Raw genomic sequence first — 23,575 nt, 5'->3', positions numbered from 1 at the left:
ATGGAAAACATAATTATAATCATATTTTCGTTAACGTTTTTTAACCCCGAGCCATTTGCACGGGACATACAATTTGTTAATGATGCCTATTACCATTCCACTACACCATATGGCTTTTTGACCAATCAGGACTGATTCTAGGTGACCTTATAAATGTTATAACGTTCAGACAGGATCCTTTTTTTGTTTATCAAGCTAAAAATAAACAAGACAAAGTAAAAATTGGAAATAACAATTATCAGCTTGACTTATTCTGAAGAATGACACTTCAAATGCTGTCAGATAATACACTCTTTATCTAAAAAATACAAAAACACCAGTTTTGTCGGTGGGTGCTCTACAGAACGGTAAGGCACCACCCACCCTTTGCGTTTGCAATGAAGACCTACTACCTTGAAAGTGTAATTGTCAAAGTTATGAAGTTTCAAGTGAAATTGCGTCACTCAATGTACGCCATATACACTGAGCACAAAAAGTTAAGGATATTTTTTCAGTGGTATAGCCCAGATGTTAAACAGCAGTTTGTTGGTCAGAAATATACGCGTATTTGAAGATCAGTCTTTCTTCTGCTCAAAAATGTGTTTCTGGAATCTGAGTAATATTTGGGTATGACGTCAGAGGTATGTGACCACGCCTACCCTCAAAAATGGCTTTTTTTGACGGCATGATTTACTTTCAACCGTCGAAACCGTGACTTAAACTGAATAATAGTTTACATTTTTTACATCCGAAAGTTTATTTGGTGTCTCGCCTAACAGTTCATACACATTTCGTTCAAATCCGTCGCGCAGTCAGGCTGATCTAGTGTGTAAAAGAGAGCGACCACAATCCTGAAAAACAGCAAAATAACCAGGGTTTTTGTGATGTTTTTGCTGGGTAGCTACAGTTGATATGCAATAAATCTAAAACTACAAATAGCAGCCTCTCCAAATTGCACAGGACGATGGCAAAGACCCTCATCAGTATATGTTCCAGTACATAGAGCAAACAGAACCCGACAATGAACGTTGTAACGGTATTCCGTTAAAAATGTGTAAACGTTTGTAACGTCCTAGAAACAAACGTGACATGCACGCAAATATGTACACTTTGCACAAAATGGTGCCATTACACGTGTGTCAAGTTTCAGAAACATTCTTTCACAGGCTCAAAGGTTATGATCGTTTAAAAAAGAGGTGAAAAAAATACTATCCCTGGTGTCTTTCGCGCAACTTTTTTAAATGGACTTTTTTCTATAATTTTGTTTCTCGTTCTCCGATAGGATGCGTATAGCCTCCACGGATGATGCGAACAACTTGCTCAGTAACAGTTGCAGAAAAGAATTGTTCACGTGTTTTGAACACAGCTGTGTTGTATAAGAAAGAAGTAAAGAAGACAACGAATCAAAAAGACAGAAGAATGCAGTCATGACGTCATATAATTCCAAAACATATGACATCAGCTGGAGGCAACACTGGGTTTTTCTCATCGTCGTCTTGATAGCGGCGATACACAATATGGCATTTTCTGTAACGAATCAGACAGTTGGAATGCTACGAAATAGAGCTGTGGAGATGGACATCGCCAAGTCTGTAAGAGCATTGTCTCGAGGTCATAACGGCCTACTTTACAGAGAATCGTTATCTGTCCGTTATGACACAGAGAGAACGCCTTTTTGGTTGTCCCCTAATTCGTAAACAGTGAACATCAAGCTACGGGCACAGTCACACACACTCAAAAAGTATAATTATTTGGAGGTCTTCGGATTATTTTGTTATTATGCACACATGTATACAAACACACACGTAGTCACAGACAGACAGATGCATAAACTTACGCGCTTGCACACCAGAATACCGTGCCAAAGACAATTAAAAACAACACCACCTAACAGCAGATCTTACATAAAGAAAAAAGGTTTCAATCGCTGAGCTTTGTGCAATTAACCTTGATAGTGGAAAGTGTGTGTCCTGATCACTCAGCCACCTTGATATGAGTTTTGCAGACGTCATCGTCTAAAAATAGAACAGTGCAGTGGAGTGAGATTTTACTTTTTATTTCTTCAAAGTCATGAGGCTATTTCTTTTGGGCCCATGGAGGAATGGTTCTGAAACTTGGCACACATGTAATGACATCAGGTGTTGCAAGTGTACAAAGTTGCGTGCATGTCACGTTTGTTTCTAGGACGTTACGAACGTTTGCACATTTTTAACGGAAAACCGTTACAACGTCCATTGTCGGGTTTTGTTTGCTCCAAGTACTATAAGCGCGAATCCAGATGAGGGTCTTTGTCATTGTTCTGTGAAATGTGGAGAGGCTGCTATTTGAAGTTTTAGATGTATTGCAAATCAACTGCAGCTTCCCAGCAAAAACACCACAAAACCCTGGATTTGTTGCTGTTTTTCAGGATTGTGGTCGCTCTCTTTTACACGCTTGATCAGACTGACTGCGCGACGGATTTGAACGCAATGTGTCCTATACAATTGTTGTTATAATCGTTTACAGGCAGGCAGGGTGTGCCGAAGAAAAATTTCCATTTTTGACTCACATGCGAATCAAAAGTGAGTCTATGTACTCACCCGAGTCGTCCGTCCGTCCGTCCGGACGTCCGGACGTCCGTCCGTCCGTCCGTCCGTCCGGAAAACTTTAACGTTGGATATTTCTTGGACACTATTCAGTCTATCAGTACCAAATTTAGCAAGATGGTGTATGATGACAAGGCCCCAAAAAACATACATAGAATCTTGACCTTGCTTCAAGGTCAAGGTCGCAGGGGCCATAAATGTTGTCTAAAAAACAGCTATTTTTCACATTTTTCCCATTTTCTCTGAAGTTTTTGAGATTCAATACCTCACCTATATATGATATATAGGGCAAAGTAAGCCCCATCTTTTGATACCAGTTTGGTTTACCTTGCTTCAAGGTCAAGGTCACAGGAGCTCTTCAAAGTTGGATTGTATACATATTTTGAAGTGACCTTGACCCTGAACTATAGAAGATAACTGTTTCAAACTTAAAAATTATGTGGGGCACATGTTATGCTTTCATCATGAGACACATTTGGTCACATATGATCAAGGTCAAGGTCACTTTGACCCTTATGAAATGTGACCAAAATAAGGTAGTGAATTACTAAAAGTGACCATATCTCATGGTAGAAAGAGCCAATAAGCACCATTGTACTTCCTATGTCTTGAATTAACAGCTTTGTGTTGCATGACCTTGGATGACCTTGGTCAAGGTCATGTAAAGGTCAAGGTCAAGCATGTGAGTCATATGGGCTTTGCCCTTCTTGTTATGTAATATTTTAATGGACAATAAAGTGTTGTTATTGTTATTGTTAGTGTTATTGTTATTGTATGAAGTGTTAGGTGAGACACCAAATATCATTCAGTTTTAGTCACTGTTTTGACGGTTGAAAGTGAATCATGCCGTCAAAAAACGCCCTTTTTGAGGGTAGGCGTGGTCACGGACCTGTGACACCATACCCAAATATTACTCAGATTCAAGAGGCACATTTTTGAGCAGAAGAAAGACTGATCTTCAAATACGCGTATATTTCTGACCAACAAACTGCTGTTTAACATCTGGGCTATACCACTGAAAAAATATCCTTAACTTGTTGTGCTCAGTGTATATTATAACGTGTTAAAAGAGCTAGAAAGCACGCTCACAAACTCAAACACGTTTGTAAATTTGTTGGATGACTTGTATTCAATGTATTTTAGATACATTACCAAACATCGTAACGTCCGTGCTCCACACTTGAGCGCGACGACCACAAGCCTCGATCTGGCTTTTCTATGTCTACATACCGAAAACCGAAGGAACATAAATTAATCTATCAACATAACGTCATTACCTTTCTGTCTGACGGCGATTCAAAAATCTGTCGCTCTCTCTCAAAAACACCCGAAACGCATGTTCAACATGGTCCATCTTTTGAGATTGTTGTGTGAACTAATTTCACCTAAGTGATTGATTGGCTGACCCAGGTCACGATAATGCTTTGACTGACAGGCATAATCAGATCGGATCGATCCAGTTCCCATTGCGGCTGCTTTGTCTAGTTCGCGGGGTCTCTTCGAAATGTTGTTTTTGTCGAAATAGACGGTAACAAAACCGTTATTTGGATAGATGCTGATAATCCACTTTTTCGACATGTCTATTGTCATTTGCTGACAGTGAGCATACTAGAAATTACTAAAATATAATATCACGTACGTATGAGGAAGATGCATGAGCCGTACAAGCGTCTACACTTCTTGTAACAAGAGGTGGTTGAGAACGACAGTAACATTGATACAGATCTGTAGCTGTATTCGTTTTTCACCAAAATGTCACTCATATAATATATATATATATATATATATATATATATATATATATATATATATATATAGCAGTGCTTCATTAAATTGGACTATAAAGTTGTTATCCGTTTCTCTGTCTCGTTGAAGTATTGCAGGTAAATGTGTGTGGGTATGTGTGTGTGTGTGTGTGTGTGTGTGTGTGTGTGTGTGTGTGTGTGTGTGTGTGTTTGAGTGTGTGTGTGTGTGTGTGTGTGTGTGTGTGTGTGTGTGTGTGTGTGTGTGTGTGTGTGTTTGGGATTTTTTTTCGTTGGTTTGCATGTTTGTGCTTTTGGTTTGTTTGGTTGTTGAATGTATGATGTTTTTGATTTGTTTATGTTGCTGCAGTTTTGGCGCCCAACCAAAGCTGCGCGCATTTGACTCCAACAAAAAGATGTGCAGATGGCCAAGCGTGTCACAACAGCGTTTGTAGTATGTATAAGACTTGATTCCTGCGATCTGAAAATGTGTGTTTATTTCATTCTCTCTTTCTTGTTTTCCTTCTTTCTTTCTTTGTGTTTATGTCTGTTATCGAGTTGCAGCCAAACACCCATTTTCCAATATGATACCAACAGTGAAAATTCACTACACAACCTGTTTATATATTTCCAACAGTGTTCTGCTTTTTCTGATCCCAGAGTCAAGGTCGAACCGATAAGAAATGACACAAGTAATGAATTGACACGAACTTACTAAGGTAGTCTTTGCTTAAATCTTGCTGACTTTGAACTCTCAATATTGGAGATAGCTTGTCCTCTGTCATCTATTGGCGAGGAACCCTAACTGATTAGTAAGGTGAACGATCACAGGGCTTTTTATTCAAGGGCACGTCAAAGGTGCCGTGCTTGTCAGTACCAAGAACTACGCCAAAACCCTACATGGAAGTATGTTCGTCTCAACAAAAGAGTTTACTTCTAGATATTGTGTTTGATTATGGAATAACAATGTAAAACATGGTATTTGGCTCCATTTCGGTATACCCCACACATACTTTTGCCCTAGAATGTGATCGCGGTAATCTTCATTACATTTTAAACGTATGTGTAGTATAATCTGTGGGATAGCTGTGTAAATGTTTTGATTGTTTATATCGTAACCTGCGAAAAAAAGATAATTCGTTGTTTCAACAGTGTTCTGACCGGGAGCAAGAATGAGAGTGCCCTTATTTCGTACATGTTGATACACACAGCAACCGTTGTTGTTTTTCTTGGCAAAACAGCACGGTTGTAAGTTAAACAATGTCGTCTGTTCAGAGCCACAACCATATATCTCCTAGCACAACTCAGAGCCACAACCAAACATCGCGAAATAACCCACTTTCAGAAAAGCTCACTTGAAAAGTTTACACACTCGGGGTAAATCTGCTTTATTGTCAAATGAAACGATTTTCACATCAAGCATGCAGTTTTGTTTTCTTGACAAGTACATGTATTTACAAAAGAAAAAAGTTCAAAACCACACTTGAAAAACAGATTTAAAATTGATAGACCGTTGTGGCCGAAACAAACACTGCTTGACCCCTTCTTAAAGTTCAGGCCACAACCATACAGTGACAGATGTAGGGTTGTGGCCGGGGCTGTGGAGGCATCCACAGGGAGGTAATTCCTGCCACAACCTGACACCATGACGATGTAGGGTTGTGGCATGAACATACTTAGCCCTCAGGGCTAGTGTATTTGTGCTACAAACCTACATCTGCAAGATATGGCCAGAGACATAGATAGAAGAGATGCGAAGCGCTGTCTTCCCGCTTGCGTTATCTTCGCCTACGGCAGGGGCAAGTAATCCTCCCACTGGCGCCAAGCTCGCGTTATATTCGCCTACGGCAGGGGCAAGTAACGTCCTCCCACTGGCGCCAAGTGTTGTGTTTTTAAAGAGTTATAACTGTTTCATTGAAAATCATAGATAATAAAACATGCAAATTGTTAATTATTTGCACTCAAGAGAAACAGAAAATCACAACAAGAAAATTATTGCATCATTTGGTGATTAGAAGATGAATCCTAAAGTAAGCAATTTCGCTCATTTCTCCTTAAAAACTGTTTATCCACACGCCAGTGTATGTGCGAGAACCACTTGAGTGAGACTTAAAAGCATCAAATTTAATTACAGCGCGTCAAAAATTATACAAACCAGATTAATGTATACACCAGTAATGCATTTGCCAGAAAGTTGCGCACAAAAGAAAATATTAGCTCCCAAACATTGCCTCCACGCACAATGGACTTAGAAACAATGGCCGCAAGAACCGAAGGAACCGTTTTTGACTCACTTCGGGAACCCAATCCTCTCAAATGCGTTCGTGTGCACACTATTGAAGCTACAGAATAGGAATCAAGTAAACTTACCACTGATATCTCTCGTCTGAAGCTGGATATATCCAAAGAAATATGACAGAAAAGCACTTCAAATCGGTGTCAGAGAGCAAGCAAACAACGTAAGGGATGATGGCTAACAATCGCGCGAGGTCACGCTGACCGAGCGCCGCGGTAACCCAAGAGTTCACGCGAGCGGCCCTCGCTTCGCATCTCTGTGTGTATGTCTCTGATATGGAGTAGTGGTTTGAAGTGAATTTGGCATACAAATAATTGTACAAGGCCAGAGCATTTCAAGGGAAAGCTGTGGTAGAATACAATAAAATGTAGTGAGCATGATTAACTTATTTTTAGGTTAAAAAAAATATCACATCTTAGTTTTTGTACCAGAACTATGACATGAACGAAAAATACAGTTATTGTTTTACATCTTTTTGTTTGTGTTGTGTGCAAAATCATGCAATTTACTGATAATTATATGGATCAAAGTTGACAAAACATGAACATAAACCTGACATGCAGAATATGTCTGGTTAGTGAAAGGGTAATACACATCACTCTTACCTTAAACTTCAATGGAAACAATACAATCCAAAATCCAGTAAAGAATCACAATTGTTCACATTGCTCAATGGGTTTCACTGCACATTTACTCACAAATCCACAGCTGCTTTATGTTCTCTTTTGATCAGGTCACAGTTCTTATATTTTGCTATGTATGAGTTTGTTGTTGTTGTTGGTGGTATTGTTGTCGTTGATGGTTTCTCTCTCCTAAATCAGCACAAAGGGGGGGGGGGGGGGGGTTAAAAATGAAGGGTCTGCCAAACCCGGCAAATGCAGTAGGCAGCCCAGCAAGATTTACAGTTTCAAGCTGTTAGGACAACTTCTTTGAAAATGTGATTTTATAGAGTTTTTTTTGGGAAACTGAAAGGTAGCCTCGTCAGGGGACAACTAGTCAAATCCATATCCTCATCATCTTGTTTCTCGATTGAGGATAATCATTTATAGATGACTATTATTCATTCCCCTTGTTGGGGTGTACTTGCATGTACTGGTGGTTGATTACCCAAATGTCCTCTCAGTGATTGAGGCTTATATGAGGCTCAGTGATTATAAATGTCACTGTTCATTTAACGGGTTTATTCCGTATTTTGATGTGTACTAATGGTACAGGTAGGTATGGGGAGTGGTGTAGTTGTTTGTTCAACCCATCTCATTATTTTGTTTCTCCACAAACAAATAATCATTTCTGTATGATTTGTAGTGTACCTCACGAGATCTGAGTGTTGATCACAGTAGCTTTGATAGTAGAGGCTGCGCGTTCCCACTGAAGGTGAACGTATTGTAGAGATCGGTAGTCAAGGCTGTTTTGCCTGTCGGTGGTGAGAAGATCGTATATATTGCCCTTGGTTGGGCTGTTGCTCTCCTAATGTGAGGCAGATTAAGTTGAAGTATCTCTCAGTGATTGAGTATTTCGTTGTGTGTGTACCTCACACATTCTGAGGGTTATGATCACAGTAGCTTTGATAGTAGAGGCTGCGCGTTCCCACTGAAGGTGAACGTATTGTAGAGATCGGTAGTCAAGGCTGTTTTGCCCGTCGGTGATGAGTATATATTGCCCTTGGTTGGGCTGTTGCTCTCTGAATGTGAGGCAGATTGAGTTAAAGTACCTCTCAGTGATTGACTGAGGTTTTTGTTGTATATGTGTACCTCACAAATTCTGAGGGTTATGATCACAGTAGCTGTGATAGTGGAGGCTGAACGTTCCCACTCTTGGATCTCTGGGCTGCCTACTGCATTTGCCGGGTTTGGCAGACCCTTGATTTTTACCCCCTAAGATATTGCTTTTCTAGCCTGGTTTGCTGAATGGCAGTTGCTGAAAAATCCCAGGTAGAAAAGAACGTTTATTCCATGTGGCCACCCAGTGCCTGCCTTAGAGTACAGTGATCGCGAGTGGCAAGGTGTAAGCTTGCTGCCCTGAAAAAGCAATTGCCATCCCCGTATACTTGTTGTCGTTCCATGCCATTGACTTCCAGCAGTCTATCTAGTCGTTTGTTATGGATATTCATGGCAACTTGACGCAAGCTTTCTTGTTGTCTGCTAGCATTGACAACTTCTGTCAAGTCTTGATCTCCACCTGCACACACACACACCAATAAGTCATGATTATTGCACATGTTTGCTACTTTTTATTCATATGTGTCATGTTTTACCCCCTTTTATTTGATTATGCAATTCTCTACACATTACTTTCACTACTGTCATATGAAATCAACACTCTCTCTGTCTCTTCCTCTTCCTCTTCCTCTCTCTCTCTCTCTCTCTCTCTCTCTCTCTCTCTCTCTCTCTCTCTCTCTCTCTCTCTCTCTCTCTCTCTCTCTCTCTCTCTCTCTCTCTCTGTCACACACACACACACACACACACACACACACACACACACACAAACACAAACATCAAAACACACACATACTAAAACACACACACATACTAAAACACTCACACACATGCACAAACACCCACACGCACAAACACCCATAGGGGGTAAAATATCAAGGGTCTGCCAAACCCAGCAAATGCAGTAGGCAGCCCAGAGATCCCTAAGTACCTCTCTCAATTATAGTACTTTTCGGCAATATTTACAGTTTCAAATAGCTAGGATAGCTTCTTTGTGATTTTATGGAGGTGTTCTGGGGAAACTGAAAGGTAGCCTCGTCAGGGGACAACTATTCAAACCCATATCCTCATCACTTTTGTTCCTCGATTCAGAATAATCATTTATAGATGACTATTTTTCATTTCCCTTATTTGGGTGTATTTGTGTGTACTGTCCTCTCAGTGATTGAGGCTTATGTAAGGCTTGGTGATTGTATAGTACATCGTGCCTTTAACGGGTTTTTTTTCCCGTATTGTTGTGTGTACTGATGGTACAGGTAAATGTGGGGAGTGGTGTGGTTGTGTGTTCAACCCTTCTCATTATTTTGTCTGTGTACTGTATGTACAGGTTGACAGGGGGAGGGGGTGTCTTGGTTGTTTCATTGTGTGGTTTAGCAACGAAGCAATTCATCCCTTTTTGGAAGATGAGGGTGGTCCGCCCGAGGGCAGACCGGAGTGTAGGTTTTAGACACAAGTTTTGCCTAATGTCGCTTTGGTAGCTTAGGGATTCTGTAGTCACTTGTTGAGTGGTCCCGTGGCCGTTTTCGTTGTTGGTTGCGGTGTTCGCGTCTTTCCCTGTCTTCCTCGTAGTCACGGTGGCGTTGTACCAAAGTTTGTTCATCCTTGATGAATTTTTGGAGGCCGTGTTTCAGCATATTGAGGGTTTCTTCATCTTTACCGGCGATGGCGAGGGCTTCATCGCGGAGACATTTGATGGTTTCTGTCTCGTTTCCAATTTCCCCCTCGAGGAATTCGGCGAAGTGGTGTTGGAGGGAATTGTTGTTTTCCCTTATGATGTCCCGAAATTGTTCTCTAAGCCCCTGCATTCTTGCAGTTGAGCCATTCAAACCTGGGTTGAAGTCGGTGGCCCCTTTCAAAAAGGGTACACAACGGTTCTTCTTAATTGCGAGTGTTATCGATTGTTTTGCTGTGGTTAAGCTCGTTCTAGATTTGAACGTTTCCTGTAGTTTTTCCAGAATGGGGTTTACCCTTTCTTTGGTTGGTTTCTGGTTCAGTTGAAGGGTTTGGTTAGGGGCGTCCGCGTTCGCGGGTAGTAGATTGATCTCGAGGATGCTGTCATGTTCCCTCATGCTGTTCAGTTCCAGCTCCCTGGAGGTGTGGTACTGGCTGGCGTGGATGGTGGAGTCCTGTTCATTTTCCAAGGAGAAGTCGAATTGGGTCTCGGCTTCATTGTTGAAGTTGGTGGCCATAGTGATGGAGGATGGTGTAGGTCGAGGAGCAATGCTCGTGTTGGCCGCCTCAAATTGACACTGACACAAAATGTAAGGGGTACAATTTGACATTATGGGGGGGGGGGGGGGGGGGGTGAGTAAGGGGGAGGGGGTGAGTGAGGAGGAGGGGGTGAGTGAGGTGGAGGGGGTGAGTGAGGGGGAGGGGGTGAGTGAGTGAGGTGGAGGGAGTGGGTGAGGGGGGTGAGTGAGGGAGGGGGTGAGTGAGGGAGGGGATGAGGGAGGGGGTGAGTGAGGTGGAGGGGATGAGGGAGGGGGTGAGTGAGGTGGAGGGGATGAGGGAGGGGGTGAGTGAGGGGGGGTGAGTGAGGGAGGGGGTGAGTGAGGGAGGGGGTGAGTGAGGTGGAGGGGATGAGGGAGGGGGTGAGTGAGGGGGAGGGGATGAGGGAGGGGGTGAGTGAGGGGGAGGGGATGAGGGAGGGGGTGAGTGAGGGGGAGGGGATGAGGGAGGGGGTGAGTGAGGGGGAGGGGATGAGGGAGGGGGTGAGTGAGGGGGAGGGGATGAGGGAGGGGGTGAGTGAGGGGGAGGGGATGAGGGAGGGGGTGAGTGAGGGAGGGGGTGAGTGAGGTGGAGGGGATGAGGGAGGGGTTGAGTGAGGTGGAGGGGATGAGGGAGGGGTGAGTGAGGTGGAGGGGATGAGGGAGGGGGTGAGTGAGGTGGAGGGGGTGAGTGAAGGGGAGGGGGTGAGTGAGGTGGAGGGGATGAGGGAGGGGTTGAGTGAGGTGGAGGGGATGAGGGAGGGGGTGAGTGAGGGGGAGGGGATGAGGGAGGGGGTGAGTGAGGTGGAGGGGATGAGGGAGGGGGTGAGTGAGGGGGAGGGGATGAGGGAGGGGGTGAGTGAGGTGGAGGGGATGAGGGAGGGGTTGAGTGAGGTGGAGGGGATGAGGGAGGGGGTGAGTGAGGGGGAGGGGATGAGGGAGGGGGGTGAATGAGGTGGAGGGGATGAGGGAGGGGGTGAGTGAGGTGGAGGGGGTGAGTGAAGGGGAGGGGGTGAGTGAGGTGGAGGGGGTGAGTGAGGTGGAGGGGGTGAGTGAGGTGGAGGGGGTGAGTGAGGGGGTGAGTGAGGTGGAGGGGGTGAGTGAGGTGGAGGGGGTGAGTGAGGTGGAGGGGGTGAGGGAGGGGGTGAGTGAAGGGGAGGGGGTGAGTGAGGTGGAGGGGATGAGGGAGGGGGTGAGTGAAGGGGAGGGGGTGAGTGAGGTGGAGGGGGTGAGTGAGGTGGAGGGGGTGAGTGAGGTGGAGGGGATGAGGGAGGGGGTGAGTGAGGTGGAGGGGATGAGGGAGGGGGTAAGTGAGGTGGAGGGGATGAGGGAGGGGGTGAGTGGGGTGGAGGGGATGAGGGAGGGGGTGAGTGAGGGGGAGGGGGTGAATGAGGTGAAGTGGATGAGGGAGGGGGTGAGTGAGGGGGAGGGGGTGAGTAAGGGGGAGGGGGCGAATGAGGTGGAGGGGATGAGGGAGGGGGTGAGTGAGGTGGAGGGGGTGAGTGAAGGGGAGGGGGTGAGTGAGGTGGAGGGGATGAGGGAGGGGGTGAGTGAGGTGGAGGGGATGAGGGAGGGGGTGAGTGAGGGGGGGTGAGTGAGGGAGGGGGTGAGTGAGGGAGGGGGTGAGTGAGGTGGAGGGGATGAGGGAGGGGGTGAGTGAGGGGGAGGGGATGAGGGAGGGGGTGAGTGAGGGGGAGGGGATGAGGGAGGGGGTGAGTGAGGGGGAGGGGATGAGGGAGGGGGTGAGTGAGGGGGAGGGGATGAGGGAGGGGGTGAGTGAGGGGGAGGGGATGAGGGAGGGGGTGAGTGAGGGGGAGGGGATGAGGGAGGGGGTGAGTGAGGGAGGGGGTGAGTGAGGTGGAGGGGATGAGGGAGGGGTTGAGTGAGGTGGAGGGGATGAGGGAGGGGTGAGTGAGGGGGAGGGGATGAGGGAGGGGGTGAGTGAGGTGGAGGGGATGAGGGAGGGGGTGAGTGAGGTGGAGGGGGTGAGTGAAGGGGAGGGGGTGAGTGAGGTGGAGGGGATGAGGGAGGGGTTGAGTGAGGTGGAGGGGATGAGGGAGGGGGTGAGTGAGGGGGAGGGGATGAGGGAGGGGGTGAGTGAGGTGGAGGGGATGAGGGAGGGGGTGAGTGAGGGGGAGGGGATGAGGGAGGGGGTGAGTGAGGTGGAGGGGATGAGGGAGGGGTTGAGTGAGGTGGAGGGGATGAGGGAGGGGGTGAGTGAGGGGGAGGGGATGAGGGAGGGGGGTGAATGAGGTGGAGGGGATGAGGGAGGGGGTGAGTGAGGTGGAGGGGGTGAGTGAAGGGGAGGGGGTGAGTGAGGTGGAGGGGGTGAGTGAGGTGGAGGGGGTGAGTGAGGTGGAGGGGGTGAGTGAGGGGGTGAGTGAGGTGGAGGGGGTGAGTGAGGTGGAGGGGGTGAGTGAGGTGGAGGGGGTGAGGGAGGGGGTGAGTGAAGGGGAGGGGGTGAGTGAGGTGGAGGGGATGAGGGAGGGGGTGAGTGAAGGGGAGGGGGTGAGTGAGGTGGAGGGGGTGAGTGAGGTGGAGGGGGTGAGTGAGGTGGAGGGGATGAGGGAGGGGGTGAGTGAGGTGGAGGGGATGAGGGAGGGGGTAAGTGAGGTGGAGGGGATGAGGGAGGGGGTGAGTGGGGTGGAGGGGATGAGGGAGGGGGTGAGTGAGGGGGAGGGGGTGAATGAGGTGAAGTGGATGAGGGAGGGGGTGAGTGAGGGGGAGGGGGTGAGTAAGGGGGAGGGGGCGAATGAGGTGGAGGGGATGAGGGAGGGGGTGAGTGAGGTGGAGGGGGTGAGTGAAGGGGAGGGGGTGAGTGAGGTGGAGGGGATGAGGGAGGGGCTGAGTGAGGTGGAGGGGATGAGGGAGGGGGTGAGTGAGGGGGGGTGAGTGAGGGAGGGGGTGAGTGAGGGAGGGGGTGAGTGAGGTGGAGGGGATGAGGGAGGGGGTGAGTGAGGGGGAGGGGATGAGGGAGGGGGTGAGTGAGGGGGAGGGGATGAGGGAGGGGGTGAGTGAGGGGGAGGGGATGAGGGAGGGGGTGAGTGAGGGGGAGGGGATGAGGGAGGGGGTGAGTGAGGGGGAGGGGATGAGGGAGGGGGTGAGTCAGGGGGAGGGGATGAGGGAGGGGGTGAGTGAGGGAGGGGGTGAGTGAGGTGGAGGGGATGAGGGAGGGGTTGAGTGAGGTGGAGGGGATGAGGGAGGGGTGAGTGAGGGGGAGGGGATGAGGGAGGGGGTGAGTGAGGTGGAGGGGATGAGGGAGGGGGTGAGTGAGGTGGAGGGGGTGAGTGAAGGGGAGGGGGTGAGTGAGGTGGAGGGGATGAGGGAGGGGTTGAGTGAGGTGGAGGGGATGAGGGAGGGGGTGAGTGAGGGGGAGGGGATGAGGGAGGGGGTGAGTGAGGTGGAGGGGATGAGGGAGGGGGTGAGTGAGGGGGAGGGGATGAGGGAGGGGGTGAGTGAGGTGGAGGGGATGAGGGAGGGGTTGAGTGAGGTGGAGGGGATGAGGGAGGGGGTGAGTGAGGGGGAGGGGATGAGGGAGGGGGGTGAATGAGGTGGAGGGGATGAGGGAGGGGGTGAGTGAGGTGGAGGGGGTGAGTGAAGGGGAGGGGGTGAGTGAGGTGGAGGGGGTGAGTGAGGTGGAGGGGGTGAGTGAGGTGGAGGGGGTGAGTGAGGGGGTGAGTGAGGTGGAGGGGGTGAGTGAGGTGGAGGGGGTGAGTGAGGTGGAGGGGGTGAGTGAAGGGGAGGGGGTGAGTGAGGTGGAGGGGATGAGGGAGGGGGTGAGTGAAGGGGAGGGGGTGAGTGAGGTGGAGGGGGTGAGTGAGGTGGAGGGGGTGAGTGAGGTGGAGGGGATGAGGGAGGGGGTGAGTGAGGTGGAGGGGATGAGGGAGGGGGTAAGTGAGGTGGAGGGGATGAGGGAGGGGGTGAGTGGGGTGGAGGGGATGAGGGAGGGGGTGAGTGAGGGGGAGGGGGTGAATGAGGTGAAGTGGATGAGGGAGGGGGTGAGTGAGGGGGAGGGGGTGAGTAAGGGGGAGGGGGCGAATGAGGTGGAGGGGATGAGGGAGGGGGTGAGTGAGGTGGAGGGGGTGAGTGAGGGGGAGGGGGTGAGTGAGGGGAAGGGGGTAAATGAGGTGGAGGGGATGAGGGAGGGGGTGAGTGAGGTGGAGGGGGTGAGTGAGAGGGTGAGTGAGGTGGAGGGGATGAGGGAGGGGGTGAGTGAGGTGGAGGGGGTGAGTGAGGGGGAGGGGGTGAGTGAGGTGGAGGGGGTGAGTGAGGGGGTGAGTGAGGTGGAGGGGATGAGGGAGGGGTGAGTGAGGTGGAGGGGGTGAGTGAGGGGGAGGGGGTGAATGAGGTGGAGGGGGTGAGTGAGGTAAGTGAGGTGGAGGGGGTGAGTGAGGTAAGTGAGGTGGAGGGGGTGAGTGAGGTGGAGGGGGTGAGTGAGGTGGAGGGGGTGAGTGAGGTGAGTGAGGTGGAGGGGGTGAGTGAGGGGAGGGGGTGAGTGAGGTGGAGGGGGTGAGTGAGGTGAGTGAGGTGGAGGGGGTGAGTGAGGGGGAGGGGGTGAGGGAGGGGGAGGGGGTGAATGAGGTGGAGGTGAGTGAGGTGGATGGGGTAAGTGAGGTGGAGGGGGTGAGTGAGGGGGAGGGGGTGAATGAGGTGGAGGGGATGAGGGAGGGGGTGAGTGAGGGGGTGAGTGAGGTGGAGGGGATGAGGGAGGGGGTGAGTGAGGGGGAGGGGGTGAGTGAGGGGGAGGGGGTGAATGAGGTGGACGGGGTGAGTGAGGTGAGTGAGGTGGAGGGGGTGAGTGAGGTAAGTGAGGTGGAGGGGGTGAGTGAGGTGGAGGGGGTGAGTGAGGTGGAGGGGGTGAGGGAGGGGGTGAGTGAGGTGGAGGGGGTGAGTGAGGTGGAGGGGGTGAGGGAGGGGGTGAGTGAAGGGGAGGGGGTGAGTGAGGTGGAGGGGATGTGGGAGGGGGTGAGTGAAGGGGAGGGGGTGAGTGAGGTGGAGGGGGTGAGGGAGGGGGTGAGTGAGGTGGAGGGGGTGAGTGAGGTGGAGGGGATGAGGGAGGGGGTGAGTGAGGTGGAGGGGATGAGGGAGGGGGTGAGTGAGGTGGAGGGGATGAGGGAGGGGGTGAGTGAGGTGGAGGGGATGAGGGAGGGGGTGAGTGAGGTGAGTGGGTGAATGAGGTGAAGTGGATGAGGGAGGGGGTGAGTGAGGGGGAGGGGGTGAGTGAGGGGGAGGGGGTGAATGAGGTGGAGGGGATGAGGGAGGGGGTGAGTGAGGTGGAGGGGGTGAGTGAGGGGGAGGGGGTGAGTGAGGGGGAGGGGGTGAATGAGGTGGAGGGGATGAGGGAGGGGGTGAGTGAGGTGGAGGGGGTGAGTGAGGGGGTGAGTGAGGTGGAGGGGATGAGGGAGGGGGTGAGTGAGGTGGAGGGGGTGAGTGAGGGGGAGGGGGTGAGTGAGGTGGAGGGGGTGAGTGAGGGGGTGAGTGAGGTGGAGGAGATGAGGGAGGGGGTGAGTGAGGTGGAGGGGGTGAGTGAGGGGGAGGGGGTGAATGAGGTGGAGGGGGTGAGTGAGGTGAGTGAGGTGAGTGAGGTGGAGGGGGTGAGTGAGGTAAGTGAGGTGGAGGGGGTGAGTGAGGTGGAGGGGGTGAGTGAGGTGGAGGGGGTGAGTGAGGTGAGTGAGGTGGAGGGGGTGAGTGAGGGGAGGGGGTGAGTGAGGTGGAGGGGGTGAGTGAGGTGAGTGAGGTGGAGGGGGTGAGTGAGGGGGAGGGGGTGAGTGAGGGGGAGGGGGTGAATGAGGTGGAGGTGAGTGAGGTGGATGGGGTGAGTGAGGTGGAGGGGGTGAGTGAGGGGGAGGGGGTGAGTGAGGGGGAGGGGGTGAATGAGGTGGAGGGGATGAGGGAGGGGGTGAGTGAGGTGGAGGGGGTGAGTGATGGGGTGAGTGAGGTGGAGGGGATGAGGAAGGGGGTGAGTGAGGTGGAGGGGGTGAGTGAGGGGGAGGGGGTGAGTGAGGGGGAGGGGGTGAATGAGGTGGAGGGGGTGAGTGAGGTGAGTGAGGTGGAGGGGGTGAGTGAGGTGGAGGGGTGAGTGAGGTGGAGGGGGTGAGTGAGGGGAGGGGGTGAGTGAGGTGGAGGGGGTGAGTGAGGTGCAGGGGGTGAGTGAGGTGGAGGGGGTGAGTGAGTGAGGTGGAGGGGTGAGTGAGGTGGAGGGGGTGAGTGAGGTGAGTGAGGTGGAGGGGATGAGGGAGGGGGTGAGTGAGGTGGAGGGGGTGAGTGAGGTGGAGGGGGTGAGTGAGATGGAGGGGGTGAGTGAGGTGGAGGGGGTGAGTGAGGTGAGTGAGGTGGAGGGTGTGAGTGAGGTGGAGGGTGTGAGTGAGGTGGAGGGGGTGAGTGAGGTGGAGGGGGTGAGTGAGTGAGGTGGAGGGGGTAAGTGAGGTGGAGGGGATGAGTGAGGTGGAGGGGGTGAGTGAGGTGGAGGGGGTGAGTGAGGCGGAGGGGGTGAGTGAGGTGGAGGGGGTGAGTGAGGTGGAGGGGGTGAGTGAGGTGGAGGGGGTGAGTGAGGTGGAGGGGGTGAGTGAGGTGGAGGGGGTGAGTGAGGTGGAGGGGGTGAGTGAGGTGAGTGAGGTGGAGGGGGTGAGTGAGGTGGAGGGGTGAGAGAGGTGAGTGAGGTGGAGGGGGTTAGTGAGGTGGAGGGGGTGAGTGAGGTGGAGGGGGTGAGTGAGGTGGAGGGGGTGAGTGAGGTGGAGGGGGTGAGTGAGGTGGAGGGGGTGAGTGAGGTGGAGGGGGTGAGTGAGGTGAGTGAGGTGGAGGGGGTGAGTGAGGTGTAGGGGTGAGAGAGGTGAGTGAGGTGGAGGGGGTGAGTGAGGTGGAGGGGGTGAGTGAAATGAGTGAGGTGGAGGGGGTGATTGAGGTGGAGGGGGTGAGTGAGGTGGAGGGGGTGAGTGAGGTGGAGGGGGTGAGTGAGGTGGTGGGGGTGAGTGAGGTGGAGGGGGTGAGTGAGGTGGAGGGGGTGAGTGAGGTGGAGGGGGTGAGTGAAGTGAGTGAGGTGGAGGGGGTGAGTGAGGTGGAGGGGGTGAGTGAGGTGGAGGGTGTGAGTGAGGTGGTGGGGGTGAGTGAGGTGGAGGGGGTGAGTGAGGTGAGTGAAGTGGAGGGGGTGAGTGAGGTGGAGGGGGTGAGTGAGGCGGAGGGGGTGAGTGAGGTGGAGGGGGTGAGTGAGGTGGAGGGGGTGAGTGAGGTGGAGGGGGTGAGTGAGGTGAGTGAGGTGGAGGGGGTGAGTGAGGTGGAGGGGGTGAGTGAGGGGGAGGGGGTGAGTGCGGTGGAGGGGGTGAGTGAGGTGGAGGGGGTGAGTGAGGGGGAGGGGGTTAGTGAGGGGATGGGATGAGTGAGGTGGAGGGGGTGAGTGAGGTGGAGGGGGTGAGTGAGGTGGAGGGGGTGAGTGAGGGGGAGGGGGTTAGTGAGGGGATGGGGTGAGTGAGGTGGAGGGGGTGAGTGAGGTGGAGGGGGTGAGTGAGGTGAGTGAGGTGGAGGGGGTGAGAGAGGTGAGTGAGGTGGAGGGGGTGAGTGAGGTGGAGGGGGTGAGTGAGGTGGAGGGGGTGAGTGAGGTGAGTGAGGTGGAGGGGGTGAGTGAGGTGGAGGGTGTTATGCGGATTTTTCTTTCCTAAGACTAAAATCCCATATTTTGATTACAATTACGATTCAGCTATCGGCTTATATTGTCCAAGGCAATTTAGGACAGAAATCAACAGCATGAATTATAATTTCTTTTAATGGCTCCTCGACCTTACACAAAGTTGACTCAGGTCATGCATTATATATCTTAGATTCAGTTCTTCACTTCACAACAATATAATTATGGTTATTGTTCATTGATTTTGAAATCAATATCATTTTCCGGAAACGTGGCTCATTGTCATACAATCCCAAATGACGACGATAAAAGTTCTTTAGTTACTTGGAGGTGATGAAACAAATATAACGTGTATGTCGCTGCCTCTCACAGACGCAAGACGGATGTATGGTAAAACTTCTTTATTTTCGAATCATACAGGGCCATAAAAGACTGCAATAAAGCAAAAGAACAGTCATTATTAAGCGCATAAAACTAGTGCTAAAAAGTGATGTACAGTTATCATATTAATAGCATCTATCACCTTTTCATTATGCTTTTATCACAAGTTTAACACTGCATTAATGACATTATTATTACGAAGTTAAATAAAATGGCAACGCTCAATCTGGTCACAATTTGTTCTTAGTTTACAACAATTGCACATTTCGCCATAGGTTGTCATACACACTTTCTTACAAACACAATATTCACAATGCATATGTGCATACCTCGTCTTCTCCTAGTGATGGCAGCGAGCAACGAAAAGCATGGGGATTGCCCACACAGGTTCCTGAAGAACACAAAATATATGCTAATAACTATACATCAACGAATAAAATCTAGGTTAAACAAACCAGTGATGCGAGAACACATTGGAGCGAAACAACGATACACACTGGGGCGAGGCAACAATTCAACGTTCAAATTACGCATGAACTCGAGACGATAAAAACACAACAGGTCAAGGTCAAGACCAAAAATAGCTCTCATTCTACCACGCACATTTCCGCAGCAGAAGTTACAACTCCATATCGTTCCTTTTACCTCAATAGTAGGCTTACAGAATAACACGCCTTGGTACATTCAAAACATAATCATGTTACATTGCAATAACAAACAATAGAAAGCTGTTCATACCTCTCAAGTCCGAAACAGTGCCACAACACTACCCGACCGGTCTGTCTTACTGCGAGTCGAAGTGTCAAGTGACGTTCTAGAGCATATCCGAATCTCGCGCGAACTCGCGCATGACTACGCAAAACACATTTACCCTGGAAAAGCGTGCAAGGCGGCACAGGCGCCCAACCGACAAAAAGCAACAAGCATTGCGGCAGCAACACTCCCACCCCAAATCACAGTGATTGAAAAAGGAATAAAGGTAGAAACAAGTCATTCCACGACTGACAACGATACCCAAAAAGGGCGTAAAAAGGGGTTTGGCGCTAAAAGCTGCAAGTTTGCCTTAATCATTTGGTTGCTCCACCTTTACAAGGACGACTAATTTGTGAATGGGTCTATCAAGTAGAGTCCTCTGTTGTACAGGCTTTCCTTGGTTGTCAAGAGCTGAGGTAGACATGAGAAGTTTAACCTTCCTAACGTGACCATCTTTGCTTGGGCGAGCTTCGACAATCCGAGCAATTTTCCAGTCATTGCGACAATCACTCTCGTCTTGAAGTAGAACGATATCATCGACGGCCACGTTGGTTTGCGGTTTCTGCCATTTGCTTCGTCCTTGAAGAGACTGCAGATATTCCTTTCTCCAACGTGTCCAAAACAGATCAGCGAGAAACTGCACGCGCTTCCATCGTTTGTTTAGATAGAGATCTTCTTTGACAAAGCAACCAGGTGGTGGAGGCATGATGAGACCCGACTTCATCGTCAAGATGTGATTTGGCGTGAGAGGAAGTGGACCATCAGCTCTCTCAAGATGTTCAACAGATAGGGGTCTACTGTTGATGATGGCCATGACCTCATACATAAGCGTCCTCAACGATGAGGTGTCCAGTCGAGTTGACGATTGATCCAAGATGCCAGTCAGAACGCTACGGACAGATCGGATTTGTCTTTCCCAAACTCCGCCCATGTGACTTGATGACGGTGGGTTGAATTTGAACTCGCACTGAAGATCGAGCAGCTTTGCCAATATGGTTTTTCTGTTCAGCTGTTCAAAGTGTCTGTCTAACTCATGTTTGGCTCCAACAAAGTTTGTTCCCTGGTCGGAGAAAATGGTGCGAACTTTGCCTCTCAAGGCTATGAAGCACCTCAAACCATTCAGAAAAGAGTCAGTACTCATATCGTCGAGAACTTCAATGTGGACTGCTCTCGACGCCATGCACGTGATGAGTAACCCGTACCTTTTCAATTCCTTGCGGCCTTCCTTTATCATGAACGGGCCGAAGCAGTCGAGCCCACAGTGCGTAAAAGGCGGCGAAGCGTCAACCCTCTCTTCGGGAAGGTCGGCCATTTTCTGTGTTTTTCCTTTGCCTCGCTGTTTGATGCATTTGCTGATCAACGAGGAGACAACGTGTCTGCAGCCAGTGATCCAAAAACCCTTGGAACGGATCTCGTTGATAGTCATGTTTCGACCCTGATGTGCAATTCTTTCATGCAGATCGAGTGCTACCAGACGACCAAGATGACTTTTCTTGGGAAGAATCACGGGGTGTTTGACTCTATGTGGTTCAGACGATTTCTTCAATCTGCCTCCAACCCGTAAAAGGCCCTCATCGTCTTTGAAGGGGTCCAAATCTCTGAGGGGGTTTGTCTGTTGGTCTGATTGTGTAAAGAACTCATCCTGAATTGCATGAATCAGGTTCCTTTCTGCACGTTGCCTTGCCTCGAGCTCTGAGAGAACTTTTCCCTTTTTCCTTGAGCAGCACTTGACGATTGCTGCGACCGCTCGAACGAGTTTGATGTAGCTCGAAAACCTACTGACTCTATCTTCAAAGCTAGTAGGTGACTGATGTGAGAAGTGGGTCGTGGCAGACTTAACTTCCACGTCATCTGTGGGGATTTCAAGTTTCACATCTTCTGGTGTGATTTCTCGTTTCCAAAGGAACTCGGGACCAGAGAACCAGATTGACGATTTCAGTTCGTTTACGGTGAGTCCACGCGATGCATGGTCTGCTGGGTTCTCGGCAGTACTGACGTAATTCCATTGCTCTGGTTGCGAGTTCTGACAAATTTGTTGGACTCGATTTGCGACGAACATGTGGAACCGTTTGCTTTCATTTTTGATGTAGCCGAGAACAACTTTCGAGTCAGTCCAGAAGTGATGAGTCAGGTTGGGGTAATCTAGCTCTGAACTGAGAAACGTAGCTGCCTTTGCAGACAATGTTGCGGCCTGGAGTTCCAATCTGGGGATGGTAGTTGGTTTCAGAGGTACGACTCTTGTCTTTCCCATCACCAAAGCGCAATGAATGTCTCCTGTGACATTTTCAAGCCTCAAGTACGAACACTGTCCACATCCAGTTGTTGATGCGTCGGAGAAGTGATGAAGCTGTGCTTTGACGGGTTTGCCGAAACTTGCTGGATGATAACAGCGGGGAATCTGTAGGTTCTGCAGTTGCTGCAAATCATCAATCCACCTTTCCCACAGAGGACGAAGATCTTCTGGCACACGATCATCCCAGCCAAGATTTTGTTTGCACATGGCCTGCAGGATCTGTCTTCCAACTAGAACTACAGGAGCTATCAACCCCAAGGGATCGTAGACCGAGGCTACAGTGGCAAGCAATCCTCTACGAGTTTGAGGTTTCTCTTTTAGACGAAGCTTGAAGCGGAGCGTATCATCACTAGTGCACCACCGAAGGCCTAGGGTCATGGATTCACTACCATTGTCAATGTCAACATTCGTCTGTGTTGGACCCGCACGTTCGGACTCTGGAATGGTTTTCACGACTTCTTCGCTGTTTGAAGTGATCTTGTGAAGCCGCAGATTGGCTTTGGCGCAGATCTCTCTGGCGTTTGAGATGACTTCTTTTGCTTGAGCCACAGTTTCTTCGGCTCTCAGCCCATCATCAACGTAGAAGTTTCTGTCCAGGAAGTCTGCAGCCGTCTCACTCAGATATCTGTAATCTCTGCCTATTTGTTTTAGGCCAAAGTTTGCGCAACCAGGGGACGAAGTGGCGCCGAACAGATGAACTTTCATCCTGTAGTCGACTGGAGGCTTGGAAAGATCTCCACCCTCCCACCACAGGAAGCGAAGATAGTCTTGCTGTTCTTTGGGTACCCGAAATTGGTAATACATTTTCTGGACATCGCAGGTGAAGGCGATTGATCCTTTTCGAAACCTGCTCAGTACACCCACGAGGGGGTTGATCAAATCCGGACCTTGCAGGAGATGGTCATTCAGACTGGTTCCATGGTATCTTGCGCTGCAGTCGAAAACTACTCTAACTTTGTTGGGCTTTTCGGGGTGGTAAACGCCGTGATGTGGTATGTACCATTTCGAGCCAGCTGAGTGCAATTCTTCTTGCGGAACTTTCTCTGCTTCTCCTTGCTCGATCAGGTCTTCCATGAAGGACATGTAGTGTTCTCTGTATGTAGGTCTCTTCAAGAGTTGTTTCTGAAGGGATAGAGCGCGGTGGAGAGCACCTTGGCGATTGTTGCATAGGTTTGGATGTGCTTGTTTGAATGGAAGTGGCATCTCATAGAACCCATCGCTTCTTTGATGGATTCCTTCGTTGAGAATTCGAAGAAACGAGTGATCATCCTGAGACATCTTTTGAGTGTCGTGATCAGTGAAATCTCTCTCCATGAGATGTAACAGTTCTCCAGTAGTGACTTCCTGGACTTGTGTCTTGTATACATGTCTCACTAACCCTGTGTGTGACACAGCTTTCGTGATGACACAATGGCTTTTGCCGAAAGCATCGAAAGGTTCGACTTGAGGGGGTGGCCCACCGATGATGCTCCAACCGAGACTAGTTTCTATGGCGAAAGGTTGATTGGGATCTCCTGTGATGCACTGCAGAGGGGCTAGAGCTTGAGGGCAGTTGTATCCAATCAGCAGCCCCACAGGACAACTTTGTTTCGGTACCAGCAGGTCCTTCACTCCCAAAAGATGGGGCCAACAGCTTGCAGTTTCTGGTGTGGGGATGTGCGACTCATCCACAGGAATGTGGTTTCTTGAAAATGACCCAGGGAGACTCACATAAGTGTTCGAGCCGTAACGTCTGACCTGAAGGTCACTGTACTTCTTGCAGCTGATCAGCTGACTGTTGTTGGTTAGTGTCGTCAGACGAAGTTTTGCAGGCGTGCAGGGGGCTTCCAGGTCGGTGACTGCGTCCTCTGTGACAAAGGTGGAATCCGACATGGAGTCAACTAGAGCGTACACTAAATGTTCCTTTTGAGGGTTTGTTTTGGACGAAATGAAAACGGGAATGATCATTGAAGTCAGCGTTCCGTTTTCCTGACCTGAAATGACCCTGAGATTTCCACTTCTTTCCT

General features: G+C 50.2%; 1 protein-coding gene across 3 annotated transcripts; it reads right to left on the bottom strand.

The window, feature by feature from the left end:
• Positions 1-18,492: 18,492 nt before the first annotated feature.
• LOC138954325 (uncharacterized) lies at positions 18,493-23,563 on the bottom strand. 3 transcript variants are annotated; one of them, XM_070326197.1, is made up of 3 exons: positions 19,262-23,563; positions 18,853-18,914; positions 18,493-18,574 (listed from the first exon to the last, which is right to left on the bottom strand). In XM_070326197.1, exon 1 carries the CDS (start codon positions 23,514-23,516, stop codon positions 19,587-19,589), a length of 3,930 nt encoding a protein of 1,309 aa, XP_070182298.1. In that variant the 5' UTR covers positions 23,517-23,563; the 3' UTR covers positions 18,493-18,574; positions 18,853-18,914; positions 19,262-19,586. The 3 variants fall into 3 exon arrangements, with proteins under 3 accessions (XP_070182298.1, XP_070182296.1, XP_070182297.1); XM_070326195.1 differs by having other exon boundaries at positions 18,853-23,563; XM_070326196.1 differs by lacking the exon at positions 18,493-18,574 and having other exon boundaries at positions 18,581-18,914.
• Between the last annotated feature and the right edge of the window lie 12 nt (positions 23,564-23,575).

This window comes from Littorina saxatilis, unplaced genomic scaffold (assembly GCF_037325665.1).
Source record: "Littorina saxatilis isolate snail1 unplaced genomic scaffold, US_GU_Lsax_2.0 scaffold_639, whole genome shotgun sequence".
Taxonomy (NCBI): Eukaryota; Metazoa; Mollusca; class Gastropoda; order Littorinimorpha; family Littorinidae; genus Littorina; species Littorina saxatilis.
This window is presented reverse-complemented; position numbering and strand designations above follow the sequence as displayed.